Source organism: Larimichthys crocea, chromosome XVI (genome assembly GCF_000972845.2).
Source record: "Larimichthys crocea isolate SSNF chromosome XVI, L_crocea_2.0, whole genome shotgun sequence".
Lineage (NCBI taxonomy): Eukaryota > Metazoa > Chordata > Actinopteri > Sciaenidae > Larimichthys > Larimichthys crocea.
The window spans coordinates 16,427,875-16,450,361 of NC_040026.1; the positions used below are offsets into that span (position 1 = coordinate 16,427,875).

Consider the following 22,487-nt stretch of genomic DNA (forward strand, 5'->3'; position numbering starts at 1 on the left):
TGCGTCACACGACTCTCAGCCACAGAAGGGCTGTCAAAGCCTCAGAGGAGCATGAAACCTGTAGCTGAATGCTAACAAGATGATGTGAGGTGTTGAAAATGTGACTCAGATTCACGGCGTCTGAGGTTATTCGCCACTATCATTAAGCTCGAGGGGCACAAACGGTCACTCGCAGTAATTTGAAAGGTGAATGTGTTTGTCATTCTCAATAACCAGATGTGATCTAAATTAAGCGCTCGTGGTCGCCTGCTGCATTTAAAGAGCTGGAGAGGGCCCGAACAGTTGAAAGACATTGATCTCTGACTGAGAATTCATTCTGATCGGTGAAGCACAAACATGCTCGAAAATCTTTTTTTTTTTTGCCTTGTACCACATGTACTGTGAGTATAAAAATGGTTTGCTGTGATTACAAGTCCTTCGGGGGCTCCTGGTCACTGTGCAGTGACTTCAGATATTGACAGAGCAGAGGAGGCAAGCTCATAAGAGCTCCCTGCAATAGGAAAAAAAAACATCCTTTGAGTCTTCTACTTAAATTGAACCTCTTAAGAGTCAACCCACTCAAACAACAACATGTTTTCCACTTGCTGTTGTGCTCAGGAGACTTCCCCTGCTACAGTCCAGAGACAAGCTTCCTAAAATCACCTCAAACAATCTTTAAAAACTAACGGTGCAAAGCAGATTGCAGCCTTTTAAACACGTCTGAGCGACCCAGTTCAGCCGCGTGGCCATCAATCTGCAGCACGTTCATCCTGATCGTGACATGACTGATGATGACCTCTTGATTAACACATCGTGTCCAGAACCTCGTAGGGTTTGACGTGCACAGCTGGTTGACGCCGCGGGACATTTCTCCTGCTGCCCTTGCTTTCCCAATTCAGGAGCTGTGCACACTCACGAAAAAGCCTGCATCTGCCACATCAACTATTTTGATGCCAGTGTCAGAAGTAGTTCGGCCAGATAAGCAGCATCCCAGGAATGTGTTCCTGCCCCTGGCTACTGGAGCTCAGGCCAGTATTGGTAACCTTAAAACTCAAATGAAATCACAGCAGAGTGCTGGATTATGTTTATCTTCATGGGGATGAAAGAGAGAGCAGAGAGGAAGAGAGGGCACGGAGAGTTTAGTGAGCAGCAGGAATAACGTGGGCAGACTTGAAATGATGCGCAGGTAGAGCAAAACTCCGTAGGTCGCGAGTTATTGAAGAAAAAGTAGAATCAAAGCTCAAATATATCACATTTCACCTTTTCAATCACACACTTCCATTCTTACATGATAGTGTTCAAACCCGTGAAAGATTGTCTTCAAGACTCGAGGTTTTGATATGAAATAGACTTGTGTTACGCTGATTTAGAAGGAAATATGTGAATGTACAAGACGTGCATAAGAGTTTTCTGTTTGATGTACTTTTATTTGAGACAAATGGTTACTTTGATTATAACTGAGCACCTCTTAATGTAATTTAGCAGTAAACTGAAAGACAGTACCACCTTTTACCTGAAACATCTCAAAGGATTCATCAAAAAAATATATAATTTCATATATATTCACTTAAATTACTTGTATTACGCATACTGTGCATGTTTTCCGTGTGTGTACATGGATAGATTAGTGCAATCATATATACTGTATTTCCTTTTTTATTGATTTATTCTATTCCAATTTATATATTTGTTACATTTATACATTTCAAGTGTTCTATCCTGTGCAATTCTGTGTTGTATAATGACAATAAAGCTGAACCTTGACCCTTAATCGTACTGTATTTGTACACAGTATATAATATTTAGCTTAGCTGCTTATGAAGATGAAGGCAAACAGCTACTATAGCAGTAATGACCTCCACCAGCGTCTCTAAAGCTCAGTAATGAACTCCTTGCTGAATATTTTGTTGTTGTTTAATCGGTGGCAATACACAAGTATAAAAACCACAATTCGTGGTTTTAAAAAGGGGGATCATGTGATGGACTATCTCTTGGCTGGAAACAGTTGCCAAGCAACCAACAGTCTCTTCCAGAGTTACTGCTCTCAGCCAAGAAATAGTCCGGCTCGTAACCTTCGTAAAACAACAATAAATGTGAATTTATGAACTTTACAGGTGCTGGTCTGCACTTTTTGTTACCTTTGTGCTTTACTGTTTTTGTACCGTACAAAGCGTGGCCAACCGTTTCCCCCCTTTACCGTCTTTTTGACTTTTTGTTAACGTGAGCTAAGCTAAGCTAAAAGCAAAGAAAAGCACATTTTGTCTTGAAGGAGCTTCCTTATGTCAAAATCCAGTTTCATTTTAAATAATATTGTGCTGACATTTAACTTAACAGTAATTCTTTCACACGATAACCCTCCCACATAGGAAAAGATACATCGTGTACGACAACTGTGCAGTCATCTTGCAGTTTGTAGCTCAAATGGTCAATAAAGAAAATAAACAGCAGATTAATTGATAATAAAAAAATAGTCGTTAGTGATCGGGGAGTGTCTTTTGTCTGTATTCCTGCTATTATTTCATCTCTTATAGAAAAATTGTGTGTATTTCTTTCTTTAAAATGCACCTCAAATAAAAAGCGAGCGGGAAAAGAGTGTTTACTCTTCATAACTGTGCCTTTAAAACTCCTTTAGATGGAATATCGGAGGAAATCTGATGTGCATGAACACAGTTCCCATAATAATTCACGTAGAAAAGCTTCTCATTAATAAAGTTTAGACCCTGTACTTTTAGCTCCAAGCGAGTGATTTCACAGTAAAGTGCCTCACACACTCAGATGATATGAGTCACATCCACTCTCTGAGCTGCTAATGAACAAATTATGAAAGACATGGAGCTCATTTTAAGCTAAATTTAACCTCATTGACCCTCTAGCAGCAGCACTGCCTTATGGTATCACCTCAATTTTCCAAATTTCTTCCATCTTCATTGTTTAATTGAGTCCCTCATTTCACTGTCTGACTCTGCTAATGAGCCTAAGTGAGTATAAATATTAGACAGATTTTAAATTAAAATTTTTTAATATATATATATTTTAATACACCACTTGTCTGCTTCATTTGCAGTGACTAGCAGGATTTCCAAAGCCCAAAAAAAAAGACACTAAAATAATGAAACCAAGTAAGCAGAAATAAATGATTAGTGCAGGATCTCATCTCTCCTTTAACTCCCTTTCTCCCTCCCTCTCCTCTCTCTCCTCCTCCTCTCTCTCTCATTTCCATTCAGTCTGTTGAAGCAGCATCAGCAGCAGCAGCAGCAGCAGCAGTCTTGTATGTGTGGATCCTTTGGCAAAGAGGACAGCAGCAGCAGCAGCAGTAGGAGATACATCCCAGACCAAACTACCCGAGCAACATGGTCGTTGTGCGGATCGTCGCTTGCCTGTCCCTGCTGGTGGGCTTCTCGCTCCAGGTGGACGTGAAAAGTGGGAAAGAGGCAGGAAAAGCTGGGAATTTCATGGAAGATGAGCAATGGCTGTCAACCATTTCCCAGTACAGCCGTAAGATCAAACACTGGAATCGCTTCAGAGACGTGAGTGTGATTATATTAATCGTCTCTCCTCTCAGGGCGCTGGAGAGGCTGGCTTGGTTTGTCTCAGGTGATTTTTGCGCACAGTTAAGTGTCGCTCTGAAGTGCAGATACGCGCAATAATAGCATTGTGCCAAAGAAATACTTCAAAATATGTAAATTTTTATATTTATCTATTTTCAAAGATTGCATTTGATTCATTAACACCCATTTCACGTGTATTCCTATGCTTGATTTGACACTTTTATCTACGGAGAGTGACTCAAGTACAACCCTAAGAAAAGGGGGAAATCTATGACATTAAACCCAAGTCTCAAAAGCCATTTTCCAGGCTCCTGGGTGGGTAACTGTGAGATTCTGAACAGTGTCTGTATTCAGTGATCAATACCTATTGATCTGCCGTATTGCGCGTCAAATGTAGGGCTCACACTTTAGAAGGAGGCTTTGAGACTGGAAAAGCAAGCAAACAGCAGGACATCAGTTTTGTGAAGCACAAATATCAAGTGTAAGGGAACAAACATTTCTTACCCTCATGTGGACTTAAATCTCTAAAGCTGTAAAGGGACAGCTTTGTTTATTCGCTAGAGACGCATATAAACAGTATAAATCTCCCACAGACATAAATGTGCTCAAATTAGAAACAAATATTTGTTTAGTCTGCAACAATTTTTTTTTGTTTAGTTTATGTTTCTCAGATGTGTACAGTTACTGTTTTTCTTTGTCATATGTCATAGTGAACTGAATATCTTTGGGCTTTTTGCATCATTTCACATTTGTGAACTGAATATCTTTGGGCTTTTTGCATCATTTCACATTTAGATTGACAGACTAATCAGTTAAATTAACTATAATCAGCAGGATGATTAAAAAGAACCCAATCCCAAAATATTTGAGTCTCATATAGATAAGCTGAGAAACGATAGTCCAGGTAGCAGGTGGGTGATATTCAAAAAATCTTCTATCATGGTACATCGTGTCAGCGATATAACATATATTGTGACAGGAAATTCACTTGAGACACCATTAGTGGATATAATAACCAGATGGGAGTGTCTGCTGACAAAAGCTATGCAAAAAATCCTGTAAATTCAATACGGCCATAAGGAAGTCCTGCTCACGAATGTGCACCATTTCCAGATATTACAGGATTAGCTACCTCAGTTTAAACGGCAAGCGGCAAGCTCCAGTACCAAAAACTGCAGTTCCTCGAACAGCCACTTGAGGCTGGCTACAGAATGAGTCAGTATCCATAAGCCACCATGTTAAAATGTCCAACTTCACAGCAGCAATAAACATGTTTACGGGCTGGTACAAAAAACAGTTTTGGACTGATTTCCTTGTTCATGAAAACTGTACTGAGGGTGAATTACTATTTAACTCACCTGTTGAAGTTATAATAAGGTTTAAAGTTATGTACACTGGATGTACACCAGGTATTATGCTGTCATTATATACTGTTATGTGAGCTTGTGTGGAGTTTAAGAGCTTAAGCTTAGGGTTCTGCGTTTCAGCTAGCTGCAAGACAAATTTTTCCACTCTTGGACATTAAAGTTAAAGTTGAGTTGAATCCATATTTTTCCTGACAATACCAAGTACCAATCTGATACCAGTGCTCTCTTCTCCCCAAATTTAAAAGTCTGAATACCTCACTGCATGTATTTAATATGAGATATAAAGCCAAGGAAATGGCACTAAAAAACTGAGTAGGCGTGCTGCTGACAGCATGAATAGTACTGATAGTGAAAACGCTGAATTTTTTTACAATATTTGACATAGAAACTGTTTTTAACATGCAGCCGGTCGCTCTCAGGAGTGAGCCAACACATGATAGGAAATATGTGCACTGTGCTGTGCAATATACGCTCAGCTGCCAGTTTATTACCTGGCTGAAACTAATGCAGTTTAACACAACAGCCCTGCAATAAATTCAACCTTCATGAAGGTTATAATGTTGTTGAAACTGTTTTAGAGAAGTGTTGATTCAACTTTATGGCCATTTCAGGCCATACCGTTTATATTTGTGCTGTTGTTGGAGTGCCAACAAGGGATACGTGGGTGGTGGGGAGGCAGTGAGGGGTCAGGAGGTTGTGATGTTGGGTCTGGCTCATTGGTACAGTGGCAACACCTCCCTGATATACGAAAAGACCAGACCACGTGGCAGATTTAGGATGTGAGGGATCTCTGAGGAGGAGTCCATTAGCAACGGCTCAGATCCAAACCTCCTACCTCGACAGCCGGACAGTCGTTTGATCTCATTGCTCAGAAATATCACCTCAAACGGAGAGTCTTATCAATGTCGAACAGAGAGTAGCTGTATTTGGACCATGCAGGAATGAGTCCACTGCCCTGGACCCCTGAAGACTTGTTGGAGAATTTGTGATTGAACTGCAAATTTGTCTCATCTGTGCTTGACTGACAGAGGGGAGATAAACATGGGGAGCTTTTGGTGGCATATTTGGGGCATGTACACCCATGTCTTGGGGCATGTTTTTTTTGTCTTTTTAAATTTCAAGAAATTGTGTATTAGATGCATCAATCCATTGGAATTGCGTTGCCTCTGGATTGTGAATTTGACACATGCAAAATGCTGAGGGAAATCTTCACCTCGAGTAATTTACGAGCCAAAAAGAAGTATTGCATGATTCAGTGTGGTGACATGAGTGCTGTTAATGATGATGCGAAAGGTGACGTCGATCGGAGGGGCTCACAGGAGATCGTATGTAATCTGAATGTCGTTTTGGATAAAAGTGTCTAAATGTAAATTAGATTCCTTGACTGACAAACTGATTAATCACCTGATCATTTAATCATTTTGACTTGACTTTTTATTGTTTTCCTTTTTGAATCCCAGTGGATTAATTAGGTTTTTTCTGCAATTAATCATTAGAGAAAGTCTCCTGAATGTCAAAGTACAAAACAAATCTGTTGATCAGTTCATTAAAGTTCAGTTAATATGCCGTCAAATCCATAAAAAGATATAAAAGTCATGCACAGTGTGTTTGTTTGTGGTGGTCCAGGTTATTCATTGGTATTCAGACTGTAAGATTCGATAGTATACATAATTAAAGTGAAGTAATTAGAGCAGGAGTGAGTTGCAAATGGCAAAGAAGTACAGTAACATAAACATTTCATAAAAAGGAAGGTTATATAAGTACAGTAACATAAACATTTCATAAAAAGGAAGGTTATATTTTCACTTTTCTGATTTAAAATGAATGATAGCAATATTTTCACAACCTTATCCATTGCTGGTTAGATGCTAGTTTGATATAATCAAATGGCTTCCTAACACTTTGTTTAATGAAACACTAAAGCGCTAAGATATTTGCTAATTGGTTTTAATTTTTTATTTTATTATTATTATCCACAGTTTAATAATACACATGCCAGCATCTGTAAAGCTTCACTCAACCTCCTGCTTGCTACCTACTTTGCGTACAGACCTGTGAATGCTATTGCTCAACAAGAAAGCAAAGAAACACATTTCCAAAAATGTTGAATCTCATTTGTTTAATCCAAGAAATGTGTAAAGTTTTGGTTTTTATTGGTGACAAGCGGACTTGTCGTCATTGCTGACTACCTCCAAAGAAGGTAGTGCCAGCTACGTACTTTGCACACAGACTGGAGAGCGCACTCGATTTTGTCATCTAACTCAACAATTAAAGACACACATTTCAAAAAACGCTGAAACTTTAGATGTAAAATGTGATTTTCTTTTTATTTATTTAGCTTTGCTTTGAAAGAAGAGATTCAGGTCATCTAGTTCATGGTGTTCCTCGAGGCTTATCTGAGGCAACTGTACAAGCTGAGTTTCACCTGAAAGAAGAGGCACACGGCACGACCATAAGTGGTTATGAAGATTTGGTCCGTTGTTAATCAAGCTGGCTTTGATGGGGCTAGCATTTGTGCCCTTGCTCATTCCTGCCTCTCCGTGTAAATCTCATCAAGGCACATATGAGGAGATGTGATAGTGTAGAGAGACACAGACTGCCTCGCTGGCTTGGTTCTGCTCAAACAGGACTATTCTCTGCTGTACCAGGCAGTGCGATAGCCTACACCATCTGAAATATAAAGGGGTCGTATTTGTTTACTAGCTGTCTTGGCAAGCAGGTGTTGTGGAAACAGCAAGTAGGAATATTCGTACTGCATCTAAATAAAAAAACGAGTGAAAGGAATCACCATGTGGGCTTCATAAAACAGTGATGGCGGTTTGATTGATTTGACTGGTGTTTAAATTGGACCAGTGTACATATGATTATCCAGCATGGAGACATAATGAGGAAACATTGAAAGGAAGAACAATAAGACCAACAGCTGCAGAGGCAGGAGGTGTCGGGATAATCCACAGCAGGTTACAGCGTGTTATACAAGCTCCATTATGACTGGCATCTGTGTTGAAGCTGTAATCGTGACACTTCTGCAAATGTCAAGACATCAAATTTCCCAATATAGATTGCCCCACATTCCCGATTGCCCAGAAAAAGCAGTCGAGCAGGTTACGAGTGTTCACAAATGAAGCTTGGCTGTAATCAGCTGATTGCATCCTCGTGAATCAGCTCATCAGATAAAATTTTCTTTAAAAATACTAATTTGACTGCTTGATTGGTCGTGTACACACGATTATCCAGCGTTTTTTCCATCCTGACACAACTTCCACTTTGCATTCTGGTGCGTTCGGGGTGGACCGTGCTCAGTGGGGAGCTCAGGCCACCGCTCATGTGAACAATACTGTGCTGTTCATTCACAGCCAGATTCCTCCCATCTCTCTGAGCAGTGCAAAGAGGGAACTCATTAAGTAGCTGTGCAGCCTTTCAGCCAACCACAGAGGGCTGTTTAAGGTTTTGCACCTGCTCTACTGCCAGATACATTTTTAATAAGGGGAAAATTGCTACATCTTTCTCAGGTAAATGGCTCCTCGGGTCCTTTGGTTGTTAAGATTAGCGCAGAGAGATGCAAAAGTACGAGTGGTCATTAGCCTTATTGGTGCTTACGAATAAATTCAGTTTAGGACAGTGATGAATGCAATAATTAGATTACAATGAGTGGTTCCTTAATTTTTACCCAAGCTTCTCAGTGTGCCTAAATCTACATCCTCAATATTCATGAAGGAATGTAAGAAGTAAGAGGAAATAAGTGTACACTGTGCATGTATACTGGGCTGCAACTATTGATTACTAACTAACTGATTACTTTGATTACTGATATTGATAGTTTCAATTATAATATACATATAACTATAACAGGAGTCTACAGCCATGCTACTAATTCCAGAGTATTGAACAAACCTGATGGTGCTAAACAAAGACTTAAGGTATCATCGAGAGATCTTGCAATTCATCCATGGATGGATGTTTGTGAGTGTCATGGCAGTCAATAGATGTTTCAGCATGTTGAAGCGGTGCCGGTTTGGTTGGATTTAGGAAAAGAACATGTTTGGTTTAAAATAAGTAGCAGCCGGAGGCAATAATGACAGGATCAAAGGATGACCATAGTACAAAGAGCGACCACATTAGGGAGGTGTGGATTAATGGACTTTCACACAGAAGACCAGGGTTTATCTCCCAGTAGTCAACACTGATTATTTTAAGGACGTTATTTATTTTAACCCATGATTTCTTTTTTTCTTTTACGGCATTATGTCTCACAAACGTCAGTGAGATCTTCCGCACACTAATTAGGCAGAGTTAACATGTTCACAGGCAGAGCCATAGCTCTCACAGAGCTGCTGTAGACGCTTATTTTTTTGTGAAATAATCTGTAGGAACATTTAAAAAGTTCAAAAATATAACACAGAAAAAGGAAGCGAATCCTTACCTTTATTAAGTTGGTCATTTTTTTAAGTGGATGGTTAATATTAAAATGTGTAAAACTATTCATTTTCTGTTGGCTAACTAATCGTGCGGTTGGATCAGTGCACACAGAAGGACAGCGGGCGTGCTGGATGAACCAATTCAAGCTCTAATGAGCAACCTGCTTCATCCATCTATGGATCAGACTCATTTATCTGAGCTGCTGTGAATGAGATGATGGCGATGGCCCCGGTCACTGATCCTACATCAACACAGCTCCTCTGTGAGAGCTCTCAGATAAATGCTAGACCGGGGGTTCATTCTGTTTTGTTTTTTTCTGCTGAACATGATGCTGTTGCATCCTAAGTGACACTGAGCTCCTTTACTTAGCTCAAAGATACGCTGGCAGCTGTGGGTTTTTCTGCTCCTGTCATCAACCTCACCCATTTATTAGCCTCCCACAGGATTTATGCTCCAGCACTAACAGCCAGTGTAATTACGGATATGAAAAATTAGAAAGATTAGAATAAGAGGACAGTATGCAATTGTAGAAAATATGATAATGAGTCCTATTTCCAATTAAAAGTGAATTGCAAAGCGGGGGTTGAAAATTAAGATGTGAGAAGCACAACAGAGCTAATAGTTATCTGTACTTCCTCTGCTGTGTGAATCTAAAGATCACACTAATAAATCAGCTATCTTGTGGAAATCTTCTGGTTGCACACTAATGTGATCAAAATGGCAAAACTAGTGGAGAGAGACACTTTCTTGTCCTCTTTTCATTAACCATGCACGTGTCTTTACTGGAAGCGGACATCGCAGGGGGATTTGCTCTGAGGGTTTGGACTGCTCAGATACGATTCACAGTGGAAACAGAGAAGAAAAGGCGATCCCGTTGGCGACCCAACACTAGCGTGGGTGACTCCTAATTAAGTGGAGAGGCTGTTTTGTGTTGTTGTTGTTGCTCTTGTGCAAACACTCGACTCGTTTGAAGGCAATTTAAAATGAAAAAAAAAAAGAAAAGCAAATTAAATGCTGAGAGACGCTCGAGCCATGTTCCACAGCATGTCCAAATATACAAAATCCCTTCCCTGTTTCTACAGACCAGGATGCTTCTCGTTGTGATAGGACAGTTTAGATTAATGTGTCTCATAATGGAGCCTGGCTGCACCTACCACGGCATATTAACACACGCGAGCAGCAATGACGGCCTGAATTCCATCTTTTTTAGCTGTTAACTTCTCTGTGAGTTGCTGAAATGTCGGGGCTGAATAATTAGCTGTTCCAAGGTTCTTCTTCTGGCTCTATTGTTCATGCATTATTTATAATGGCATCTGCCTGAGAGTTGTCTCTGTACTGGTGAAGCTCCTCTATGCCTTGCTGCAGGCAGAGCGATAAATGCTGCCACTCTCTGCTCGTGTCTGTCTTCATTCAAGGCTGGCATGGTGGCACACCCCAGCACCCAATCAACGATGGAGCTTTTTAACAAACAAACAGGAATATATCATCTCTTACTATGAGTCCATAATAGAAACGGATGTCTTTTTATTGTTTACAAGAACCCCTTTTGCTTCTCAGCACCATGAATGTTTGTATAAAAGTTCATAGCAATGAATTCAATAGTCGCCGATAATCTCATAATTAAGAATTTCATGGCATCTAGTGGTGTAATTACAACTAACTCCACTCGATATATGGTCACAAGCGTTTGTACCAGTGTACTTGTCAAAGTAGTTTTATAGCTAGATTAATCAGTGTTTAAGCTTGTTCATCTCAGGTTAGAGTAAGTGCTGTTGCTATGACTACTCCCATTTTAAAGCTACAGTAAGAAATGTTGTTTTATTTTGATTGGATCGACTTAATTTTGACCGTTGCATGTAACCAGAGACAGTTTAGAAAGCAGACGGTGCACTCGAGTGTCGTTTCCTGTATCTGTGCGGCGTGGTTTTATCCACAGCCAGACCACATGGCAGCAGGTCTTGAGTCTGTTTGCTTCTTTCAGCCCATAACTTCATTAACTTCCGTTCCGTATCTGGCATCGCAGATATTACCACTATTAACAATAACAAAAATAGTAAATATGATTACTATTGTTTTAAAAAAAAAAACAATAGAAGAGGACCTGCAGCACGGTAACAAACACGTTTATTTTCAGGTGATTGCACACTAATTAAAACGTAGTTATGAGTGTTATATTCCTTTTCTTTCTTATTCTGTAAAGAGAGCTCCCTAAATCTGACACACTGGACCTTTAAGTGGTGTACTGACTCTCATAACCATCCCTGGAGCCATGCTGCTAAAATAGAGGAATATAAAATGCAGTCAGAGTAAAATATAAACTAAAGGGCTGGCCCAAAGAGACGATAACAAAGTTAATCCTGTTTACAGCATTTGTTGTGAGCAGTAACAGGCTCTGGGCCCTCGTGGCATTCCTAATAAGACAGATGTGCATTTCATACGCAATTTAAACTTCCTTTATATGAGATATATTTGATGTGACTCACATAATTTTAGGTTTGGGAAGAGATAATCGACCCTTCTTCACATTCCTGGTAAGATTTAGATTCACTGAAACTGTCTGAGGCTAGAGAGGATTAGAAAACCACCTGCATTTATTATATTGTGGAAATTCATCTGCCACTCGACCACAAAGACACCATGATCTGTTTATCTGCAATGACCTTTATTGTTATTGCTCGCAGACATGAAGCGGAAACCTCAGTTTACCCTCCACTGGGTAAACACTTTAGAATAGGCTTCACCTGCTGAAATCACTCTCCAGTAAGGGTGTAGTCATGGGAGCTGTTATTTAGGTGGAAAATATTAAACCTGAGAACCAGAGAGAGAAAAAAAAAATCTATAAATCTGCAAACATAGCTGTGCATGTATTAGCCAGGTGGAAATATTTTTAGGCTGCAGAAGAAAAGGCTGCCTCGGGTGTTTTTCATAGATGTTAGAGTTCGGGGGGGGGGCCACCATCATGACTGAGCTGCGCTAAACACATGGCCTGAGCACACACTGCCGTATCGCTTGTGTTCGGGGTACAAAAGGTGTAATAATGCAAGGTGCTCGGGTTCAACATGGCAGTGATAGATTCTTCGCTGTAGGCCACAAATCACTCACGGTTGAAACAGCAGGGCAAGCGCTCGACAATTAGGCCAGGCAGCTACAAAAACTATGAGGACATGCTCTTGCCTGAGGAGAATCAGCCTCTTTTTTTACCGTCTTCTGTATGTTTGAATGTTGGACGAGAAGAGTGTCTTGTTCGTCTTTGGCTCAACTGTCCCAGAGCTACATATGGAGGAGCAGGGAGAGCTCTCTGTATTAACTGTCACACAGCATGAGGGAAGTGTCAAGGACATGCTTGGAAGGGAGCTGTGATCCTGTCTGTGTACAAGCTGTATTTAGTATGTGTGTGGCTTGCGGTGGATATATGTGTTTGCATGTGTTGGAGAGAGAGACAGAGACTGTTAAATTGTCGAGTTGGCAGGGTAATGGATACACACTACAAAGTCATATTGAAATGACCTTAATCAAGCAAATCGTATAGAAGAGATAGGGGCGGAGAGCTGAAGCCCTAATAGCTTTTTTCTCAGTTGAAAGAACCCGACAGAATCTCATTTATGCGTGATGTAGTCCTTCCTAAAGCCATAACGTGACATCTCAATGTGGCTCCCTGTTTTACTGTAATATCCCGCTGCTACCGCGGGAGATTAGCATTATCAGCAGCCACAACAACCCAATTTGTTCTCATTGCCATGGCAGACGGGGGGAATTAAATGTAATCAGCCAGCTAGCATATTTAACTTAGCTACCCCCTGTGAGCTGTCTCATGCAGATCCCTGCGGCATTTCAAAACCAGGATGGGTATCATCATTATCTTCTCTTAAGCATGCTGCTGCTTTCTAAACTCACTGTCTGACAGTTGTAAAAGAGCTCCGAAGCTTCAATAGACTTGTCAATTCATTCAAACAGCGGACGTTGCTGTTCCCAAATTTTGGGGGGTAGAGCAAATACAATCACAAACACAGATAGATGGTGGCGAAATGGTATTGTAATCACAATTTCTGAAGGTTTGCTGATCACATATGCTGACAGAACACTAGGGCACGCTCAAATGGTTACACAGCTGCTCTGCAAATAAAAGTCTTTGCGCAGGTTTTTTTGGTGATTGCAGATCAGTCAAGTTTAAAGGAAAAGACGGTGTTATTTTTCATTTAAAATGCCAAAACGTGTTAGTACACCTTTCAATGCTTTCCTACTCTGTCCGTGGCACTCCAAACCTTCAAACCTTTTGGTTTCTACCAAGCCTCAGTAATTATAACATTAGCATATAACAGCTGGGAAGTACAGTTTATAGCAATTGTTACTCAGACAACAGTAAACACAGCATATCTCCGGGCCTGTTTTCAGTGGTGGATTAATACACATTTGGTGCGCTAATGAGGATTTTAGGGGAGCGGAACAGTTTGTGTTAGCTTTGCTGCAGACCTTTGAATCGTGACAGAGTGGTTCAGGAATGAGTTAGAATTTTTATCACTTTTTTTTATCACACTTTTTTTTTAAAGATCATTTTTTTGGCCTTTAATGATAGGACAGCTGAAGATAGACAGGAAGCAGAGAGAGGGGGAGTGACACGCAGTAAATGGCCGTCCGATACGGGATTCGAACCGGGGCCAGCTGCAGCAAAGACTGTAGCCTCCACACAAGGGGCGGCCGCTTAACCCACTACGCTACCGACCGCCCCCAGAGGGATTTTTTAATTGTTTTTTTGTTGGATGCCTGAAATAAGGTCTATGGTTAACACAAGCTTTTCATGTTGTGTTCTCTGTCAGCGAATGTCTTAAAAAAGGCGGGTGCTATCGGGTGGTTAAATGAGACTACAGAGGTAGTCATGGATATTAAACATCATCAAACTGAACGCTTAAAGTTTAGTGGTGGTAATTCTGAAATCAAGCGACCCATGGTGTAGTTCGTTTACAACCTAAGGGCTACTTTTGGCCAAATCAAGTGCTATGGCAAAATCACAGGTCTTTCCATTCATTCGAATCGGTGTAGGCGTTTCAGGCTGTGATGGAGCGACCACAGGGGATGCAGGAAAAAAAATCTCGGGACCAACGGTGGAGAAGTTCAAACAGAATCAACTTTCAGAGAAGCACTAGCCGACAACATGCTGTGGTGGGCAATCTGGTGATCGCCTGAAATAACACAGAAACTGGGCGCTATGCAGCTCTTGGACTTGACTACGATACTCTTCTAGTTGTGTCCTCGCTTTGGTTTTCAACATCTGTGTCTGTCTGTCTTGCAGTATATGCTCCAAAATAGCGATACCAAGAAGCTTCCTTTGGTTGGTGTCCATTAGTTTGTGAGAGACAGCGGTGGTTGAGCAACATAGACTGTGAATAAGGAGCGGGAGCACTGGAAGTAGAGTAATAGAGTTATTATCTGATTGTTTCACAGCAGTTATATTAAGCACAAATCAACATGCCCCTGCATTACCCTGCAGTTAATGAATGCAAACACCTGATTTGGTCTAAATACGTTAGATTTTAAATTCTGGCGATTGCATTTACGCTTCAACAATCATAAAAGTTGAGTTCATTAGTGAAGATTATAAGTCTGAGAGCTTCTGCAATAATCCAAAATCCAAAAAATCCCATTGAATTTTTGTCAACCAGGGCAATGCTACCTTTTGGGTTGGCCTACAAAAATATGTCATCTTTAAACATGTCTTTTTAAAGAGGTCTGGTGTTGTGCCCACTCACTGCTGGCTTTGGTGACCAATCAGAGCTTCATTAGGAGGTTTATGAATGTGGCCACTCGTCTTGTGTCGCTCGTTAGACATCTAGCTACGTCCATGAAAAACAGCAACAGAAAAAATGCCACAAGCACGAATTAAATTGGATGCAGCTGCGGAGGTTGTTGTGAGTCAATTTACAGAAATAGCAACAATTGAAACAAACAGTTTAGACACATTTGTAAATATGAATAGGCAATTAGGGAAAAAAAAGTGGTTTAATAATAAAACATTGAATAAGGAAAGTATTTCAAAAACAGTGAACATGATGTAAAGAAATTATGTATTTGTCCAGACGGCAGAAAAATGTGCCCAATTATTTTTGCAGTTTTTTTAAAAATGATTTCTCACTACTACTACGACTACCATTAAAAATAACAATGATAAGGATAAGAGCAAGTCAAGATACAAAATTAGATGTCGTAATTTTCCCATTAAGTTTAATAAAAAGAAGACGACTCTCAAAATGTCTCTGAAAAAATCCCTGAAAATTTCCAAATCAATCACGCTGTCATAACAAATTCATGAAGATTGGATTAAACCCGCAAAGCTTATTGTTTTTTTTTCTCCAGGGCACTAAAGTCAGTTTGTTAGAGTCTATTCGAGTTGAATTTATTTTCTCAGCCTCCCCCACATTCGATATCGATTTGAGTTTCCTGCCGTATAAGTGTGCCAACACCAAACAAGATTTAAGCCCGTTCATCTATTTATGCATGCTGATAACTTTTTGTGTTTGCAGATCAATACTGATGAGTCTAGCTACTACAAAGTGAAAATAGCACACTGGCATCAGGTATTTTTGTTTCTGTGGAGCCACACGCTTCAGCTTGTCTCATTATGTTTTTTTTTTCTCTGCTACTATTGTATGCAGAAGCAGCATGGCTCAGCACAGTAAAGACGGCCCTGCATAAGCTGCGAGCTCCCTGGGGCATCTGTGTGGAGCTCAACCTGAAGGCTCGCCTCTTCTCTTACTGCTTCTTTGTTTTGCAAATGGAGGGTGGGCGGGGGAGTGAGGGAGCGATAAGATGCTGCAGAGACTCCCGGGTTCTGCTTGGCTCAGCAGCGGGGTCCAACAGAATCCATTTTTCTGCATCCGCGCCGTCCTCCTCCTCCTCCTCCTCCTCTTCAATTACTGCATCTCTCAGAGCATGCGATGCCTTGATTCAACCACGGAGTCTGCTACGGCAAAGTGAACCCGGCTACTGTTTGATGTGTCACTTCATTGGTGATTTGGAGAGCACCGCTAAAAGGCTCCTGAGAATGGAAAAGGTTCATTTCTGTGATGCAACTTCCTGAAATGTGGTCTTATTAAACCGAAGGCAGCAGCTCAGAGAGAGAAGCCGCTTGTCAGAAGGTCTTAATGTTTTCAGGCTCCTGTTTCAGGTTGAAAAGAGCCTCTTTTAATGTTAAATACGCATAAAAACCCGCCTGCGACTTGATAGAAGGTGTCATTGCCAGTTAGTTAAATCATCTGCATTCTTCAGCGAGAGCCAAACTCCCCAGTCAGCCTGATTATTTCTGCATTTCAGCACAGTGCAAATGTCTCAGATGGATGCACGCTTGATAGCTGGCTACTTTGCGGTTCGAGCAAGAAAGACGTGCCCTTCGGTGTGCAGAAACAGCTGCAGATTGTGCTCCGTACTGTACTGCATTGCAGGCAGGCGTCTTACCTTGTGAAACAACATGTGTCCTTCGCCTGCAGGCCCCTGAGCATTCTGGCTCAGATGATCAATTTGATCCTGCTCTGTGTTGCCGGGGCTGCGACTTAATCCCATAATGCTCTGGTGTTTTGTTGCAATCGAGACACCTCCATTTTTCTCTTTGGGTTTCTTATTTTATCTAGCGTGCGTGATGAAAAATCTCCTGCCTCTTTCATATACTCAGCATGTAATCACCTCAAACACTCTGTAATACAATCATTGATCATGTCAGAGCGACTACGGTGGAGAAATCTTAGACCTGTCACGGTTCTGGTAGAGTAAACAAAGGAATTGTTTCTTCATACAGGCGGAGGAGCCACATGAGTTGGTATGTGGAATCAAAGGAGATGTGGAAATATGTCCTCAGCTGTTTCTGTGTGATTCTCGCCTGGTGTCCGAGCCAAAATGTGATGTTTTGCCACTCTAAAACCAGGGCCCGAAAGACACACAGCATCATTTTGGAACACTCTAATGCATTTCTAAGTGGTTCAATCTGTGGTGGGTCTGCGCCATTAGTGTCTCTCCCATTTCTGTCGTTTTCAAAGACGGCGGGATACAAACAGAGCGAGACATTACCTCCACCACTCAGGCCTCAGCATGCTGAATCGTGGCACCATAATGACACGGCAAAGGCAAGATGCACTCCTGCTGCTCCCTGGTAACTACAGAGACACAGAGGGTGGAATGTAGATTCGCAACAACCTCCGCCTGTGTGCCCTTTTGCGGCGATTTAAAGAAGGCAGGGAGACGTGGCTAATTCGGCTGCATTAATCAGGCATCGGGCGGGAGAATGACGAGCTGACAATTTCCTGTCAGTCAGAGAGTCAGACACACCTCAGTGATCTGACGGGATGACACGGGCCCGGCCAAGAGCGGAGCAATCAACTGAGGAAAGCCTCTCCCAGGTCTCCGTTCATTACAGACATGACCCGGCTCCACAGTCCATCCATCAGCCTGTGTTTATCCAGTCACTGCCAGAGTAAATGACTTCATGGAGCTGGATAAATGACAACTGGAGGAAATGCAAAATGTCCAGATCATCATTTAACCTCTAACTCATATCCTGCTGCTTAAGTGATGTCTTCACTGCAAATATCGTCTTCAGAACATCAATAAGGAATAAAGCAGTCAGTTATTGCCTCGAGAGAGCGGGCTTTTATTTGGAAAGCTGAACTTATATCTCTTAAAATATCTGTGTATATGCAGCAAGATAGCTGAACTTATATCTCTTAAAATATCTGTGTATATGCAGCAAGATGGGTGTTTGAAGACGGTACCGACACTTTGCTGCTGGGACTGTCTGACGATCTGCATCTGGATACAAATCGGAGTGAAAATAGTTCTAGAAAAACAGGGCGTGATTTTTTTGGAAAGTGGCTTGTAATGTTTGTTTTATTGAGCTCATCTAAATATTTAAGATGTTTGCTGAGGATTAGGTGAAATTAGAAACACAGCACAAAAATAAAGCAGGAAATCCATGCATTAGTAAGTATTATAAGTTAAATTTAAGGGACAGAAATTTAGCGTCTGCAGCTCAGAATTCTGGAGTCACAACAAATGCATGTTGGCCCTATTGGATCTAGATCTGCAACAAATAAAATCACGCGTCCAGTGGTTTGGCTTTGCACCAATTTCCATTGAAATCTGTTGATGACAAGCGTGATACTGTCACATCTGTATGCTTATACGAGGCTACATGGCTACAGCCAGCCTGTTCCCAGACTTTGTGCTAAGCTGAGCTAACCAGTTACCGCCTCTAAAAGTGCAAATCATTTCCCAAAATGTCGATAACCCGTTCATTGGAAGAGGCTGTTCGGCTACAGTATCTGCAGATGAAAGATCAATCGACAAAAAAAAATAAAAATCTGATCTTTCTGGAATAGATTAGGAAATATGATGTCCTGTGGTCAGAGAGGAGCTTATTGTCATATCAGCTGTGGATGACTTTGATCATTATCTGATATACGATATTTGTGTGTGCACATGGTTGTGTGTATGGAGGTGTTGAATTCTTTGGCATCCGCCTTGGTTTGATTTTCAAATGTTTTCTCCATTTCATGCGCATTCTGCTGGCATGTGTGTGTCTGTGTGTGTTGAAGTTTGTGTTTATGGATATAAGTTCCCTTCAGGACCCAGACTGTACCGATCCTGTCACATTACAGGGACAGATGATCTGCAGTGACGGAGCGAGCGGGGCTGCATGCACGTGATGGATCATTGCAGCAGGACGAGGAGATGCAGATTTCCTCTGTTCTGTTTCTCTTTTGCTCTGCGAGCGAGCTGAAGTGAGGTCGTGCTCCGACGGTTCTCCACTCGAACACTGGGAGCCCTTAAGCTCGACATTCCTGCTTGTTTTTATGTTTGTTTTTTAACCTTTGGAGATAGATACTCCCTTCATTTTTATATTACTGCTTAGTTTGTATTCTGCGTCAGGAGTGTCAAGCGTGCAGGGCATCCTCTGCGTAGTGCACTCGACCTCTAACATGTAAGCAGCGGATAAACACATGTTAAACATTATAAATGGCTCGACACCAAGTATCTGCTAATACTGACTCTACGGTACTCATTTTTCTTCTTCTGCTAAGCTGTATATGAGCCATAATCACATGTTTACAGAAAGTAGCAATCTAAAAACACAAAGCACATAAAAGGTTCAGGATTTACTGTACCAACAGAACCGACTGAATACGCCTCGTTTTACCGCAAGTGTAGAAGAAACCCAAAAAAACATGAAGAAGATTAACTTTATTGATCCCTCAATGGGGAAATTCAGTTTTTTAATCTCAAGTTTTACATATATGAGCCCTGAAGTACAACCACACACACACACAAAGGGTTTATAGACAGTCCTGGGAGCATGTAGGGGTTAAACACCTTGCTCAAGGGCACCTTAGCAGTGCCCAGGAGGTGAACTGGCACCTCTCCAACTACCAGTCCACACTCCATATTGTGATCTCTGCTGGACTTAATTCGGACACCCTCCAGTTCCTAAGCTAAGTCCTTACGGACTGAGCGAGCCAGTGTTTGGTTTGTTTATTCTGGGCTACTATAGAAACATGGCGAAACATGTAAGAGGACCTGTTCCCTCTGTAGATATAAAAAGCAAAACAAAGCAAAACAATTCTTATTTCCAGGTAATTAAACTATATATTCTTGTTATAGATCCCCCTAAATCTTGCTCAGTGGATCTTTAAATCCTATAAGTGAAGGTTCACGTTACCTAAATGACTCACTGAACATGTTAGTGTGGAGTGCAACGTTTCGCAGTGCAAAAAAAATAAAGACATCAGACACATGTTCAAGCTCCAAACATCAGCTGTTGATCTTCTACTCCAAAGCATTTTGCAGAGGAAGTTGCCTGAACAGATGTGAGGCCGCCTGTTCAGAGAAGAAGAAGTGTTGGTTTGTAACTGGATGTTTTTAAATGCAGAGCTGTAGACTGGGATTCGTCTACTGTGAGACTTGACCCGGTGATCCCGAAATATTAAAAGATGCACATAATTTTACCACTTGGAGTTCGGCCAAACTTGACTCATGAATAATTAATAACATCACCAGGACCTCCGGAATGATTCTGAACTCTTTGTTGTTTATGTTAAATAGTCGACATTATCATTAATATGTTTTCATTTGTCTAGTGTATTCATTATTAGATGTAACCTATTCTTCATGGCATTTGCCCTGTTTAAAAGACATCACAGGGGGCGGCCGCCTACTGAGCGAGGAATTTGTGATAAAAATATCTAATAAAATGTTATTATATAAATGCTCCCACAGCTTGAATATAAATGATCTTAACTGTTGAAAATACTGTATTAAATAATTGAAACCTACCTGCATAATGGTTCATGTGTCTTTTAAACTCAGACAGACTCTGTGCTTAGTATTGCGTGTGGACTAACCTTGTGTGAACCTCGGTAGTTAACCTGTGTGCCCATCAATCAGAGAGGGGATAATAATTAGGCAGCATAGTCACATTCAGGATCAGGACTGATGGAAACCCATTCCTTCGAAATGAATCCCATGATCGTCTCAGCCTTATTAGCTCTGCTTTATTGCTGACTGACCAAGTTTTAAAACTTGCAAGTTTTATAAGTTTAACCATGGTTTATTTGCCCTGACCAGAATTAACCTCGCCTTAGCCATAGTATAGATCTCAGGTGTTGCAAAAGGTTTCTCAGAATAAGGTTTCTGGTATCCAATCCCAATGTTTTTTCTAGTATCATTGGAGCAAGCTCACACACAGAGCAGAGCAATTTTCTCGCCGGGAAACAGAAGTGCGGTGAAATGACACGAGAGTCAAAGGTTCAGCTTGTCCCTTTTGTCGTCATGCGGAGCTGGCATGTGTATGAACATTTTTGGGATGGGTGTGCGCACGTGACGTCAGGGTTGGGTGGTTCAGGGTTATCTGTGGTGTTTATGTCAGGGGCTCGGTTGAGGTGAGATAGACGTTAACTCAAAGGAGCGCAGTCAGGCTTGCGGCCAAACGCTGTCAGCCTAATACCAGCGAGCGGTCCAGGAGGAGCAGTCGCAGCATCTGGATAGTCAAGCTCCATTAGCCTCCCAGCTCTGTTTTACACAGGCTGCATTACAGCCTTGTTGACAAATGGCAGAAGAGGTGGTGTGTGTGATATGAATCACATAACTCAGGGGACCTCCACCATGAATATCATACCCCCTCGCTCCCTGATCTTTCCTCCCCTCTCTCTTGTCTGGGCTTGCTGTGAACTGTAGCAGCAGCCTGGCTGGGATTCAGTGGGACAGCATTAGCTCTCAACCTTGGTGAAGGACTAAATACAGCCTCAGTCTGGTGTCCTTGCTGTCACACTGCTGCTGGGAGAAGATAAGCACCCCAGCCTTTAGGACACGCTGTGAGGCTCCCATCGGCCCCTGCAGCAAAGTGAGCTAGGTAATTGCAGAAGCAGTGCGAATAATTAACTAATCGTTACGTCTGACGTGTGACGTGCTGCATATGTATCTTCAGGTCGGTTGTTTTTTGGGATTTTTTTGTAAAACTCCGCTTCCAGTATTTGCAAAAACAGATTCTGCAGTTGATTTAAGGGCTTATTAATTATTTATGCTCTCTTTATGCTGCATTGTCACCCTTAAAGTTCAGCGTTCAGCGCTCTAACCTTTAAAATGCCACATAAAGATTCAAATCTGAACAGGGGAAGTCATTTTATCTGGCATCGGAGGCGCTTGCATTTCATTTGACATATTTCAAGTCTTTTTTTTTTTCCCTCCCCTTCATCTCATGTGACCCATCACAGAAAAAAAAAAAAAAAATCCAACCGATTTTGAGGATAACAAACTGTGATATTGCCTCTCGTATATGTGGCACCGAGACATTTTCACTGCTGCAGAGAAAATATTTACTTCTAAGAAACAGTCTCTGAGGTAACATCTCCGAGTCCTGCTGCGGCTCGGTGATGAATACTTGCTTTAGCCTTTTAAAGCCTTCCGCTGGCTTTTTGGCTTGTCCTTGTGTGGCTTGTAAATTGTTCCTAGTGATATATTAAGTAGACAGGTACGGCTGCGTGTGTGTATAAGAATTAGGTTTATTTACTGGGTTGAGATGCTGAAATAAACCATGCAGTGCTATATTTCTCTCGAACACACCGGAGCATTGAATGATGAAACACACAGGGAGAGGCTGTGGTGGGTATTGATGTGTAATGCCCTTGGACCAAAGCCAAGA

The 22,487-nt window shown here is 41.4% G+C and overlaps 1 protein-coding gene across 1 annotated transcript in view; it reads left to right on the forward strand.

Annotated features, from left to right (window-relative positions):
• The first annotated feature begins 3,208 nt into the window (after window positions 1-3,208).
• Window positions 3,209-22,487, forward strand: part of LOC104928905 (SPARC (osteonectin), cwcv and kazal like domains proteoglycan 2) — a 43,413-nt gene continuing 24,134 nt past the window's right edge. The window contains exon 1 of the mRNA XM_010743304.3: window positions 3,209-3,506. Within this exon, the coding sequence (XP_010741606.1) occupies window positions 3,330-3,506 (177 nt within the window). The 5' untranslated portion in view covers window positions 3,209-3,329. The remainder of the gene's footprint in view (window positions 3,507-22,487) is intronic.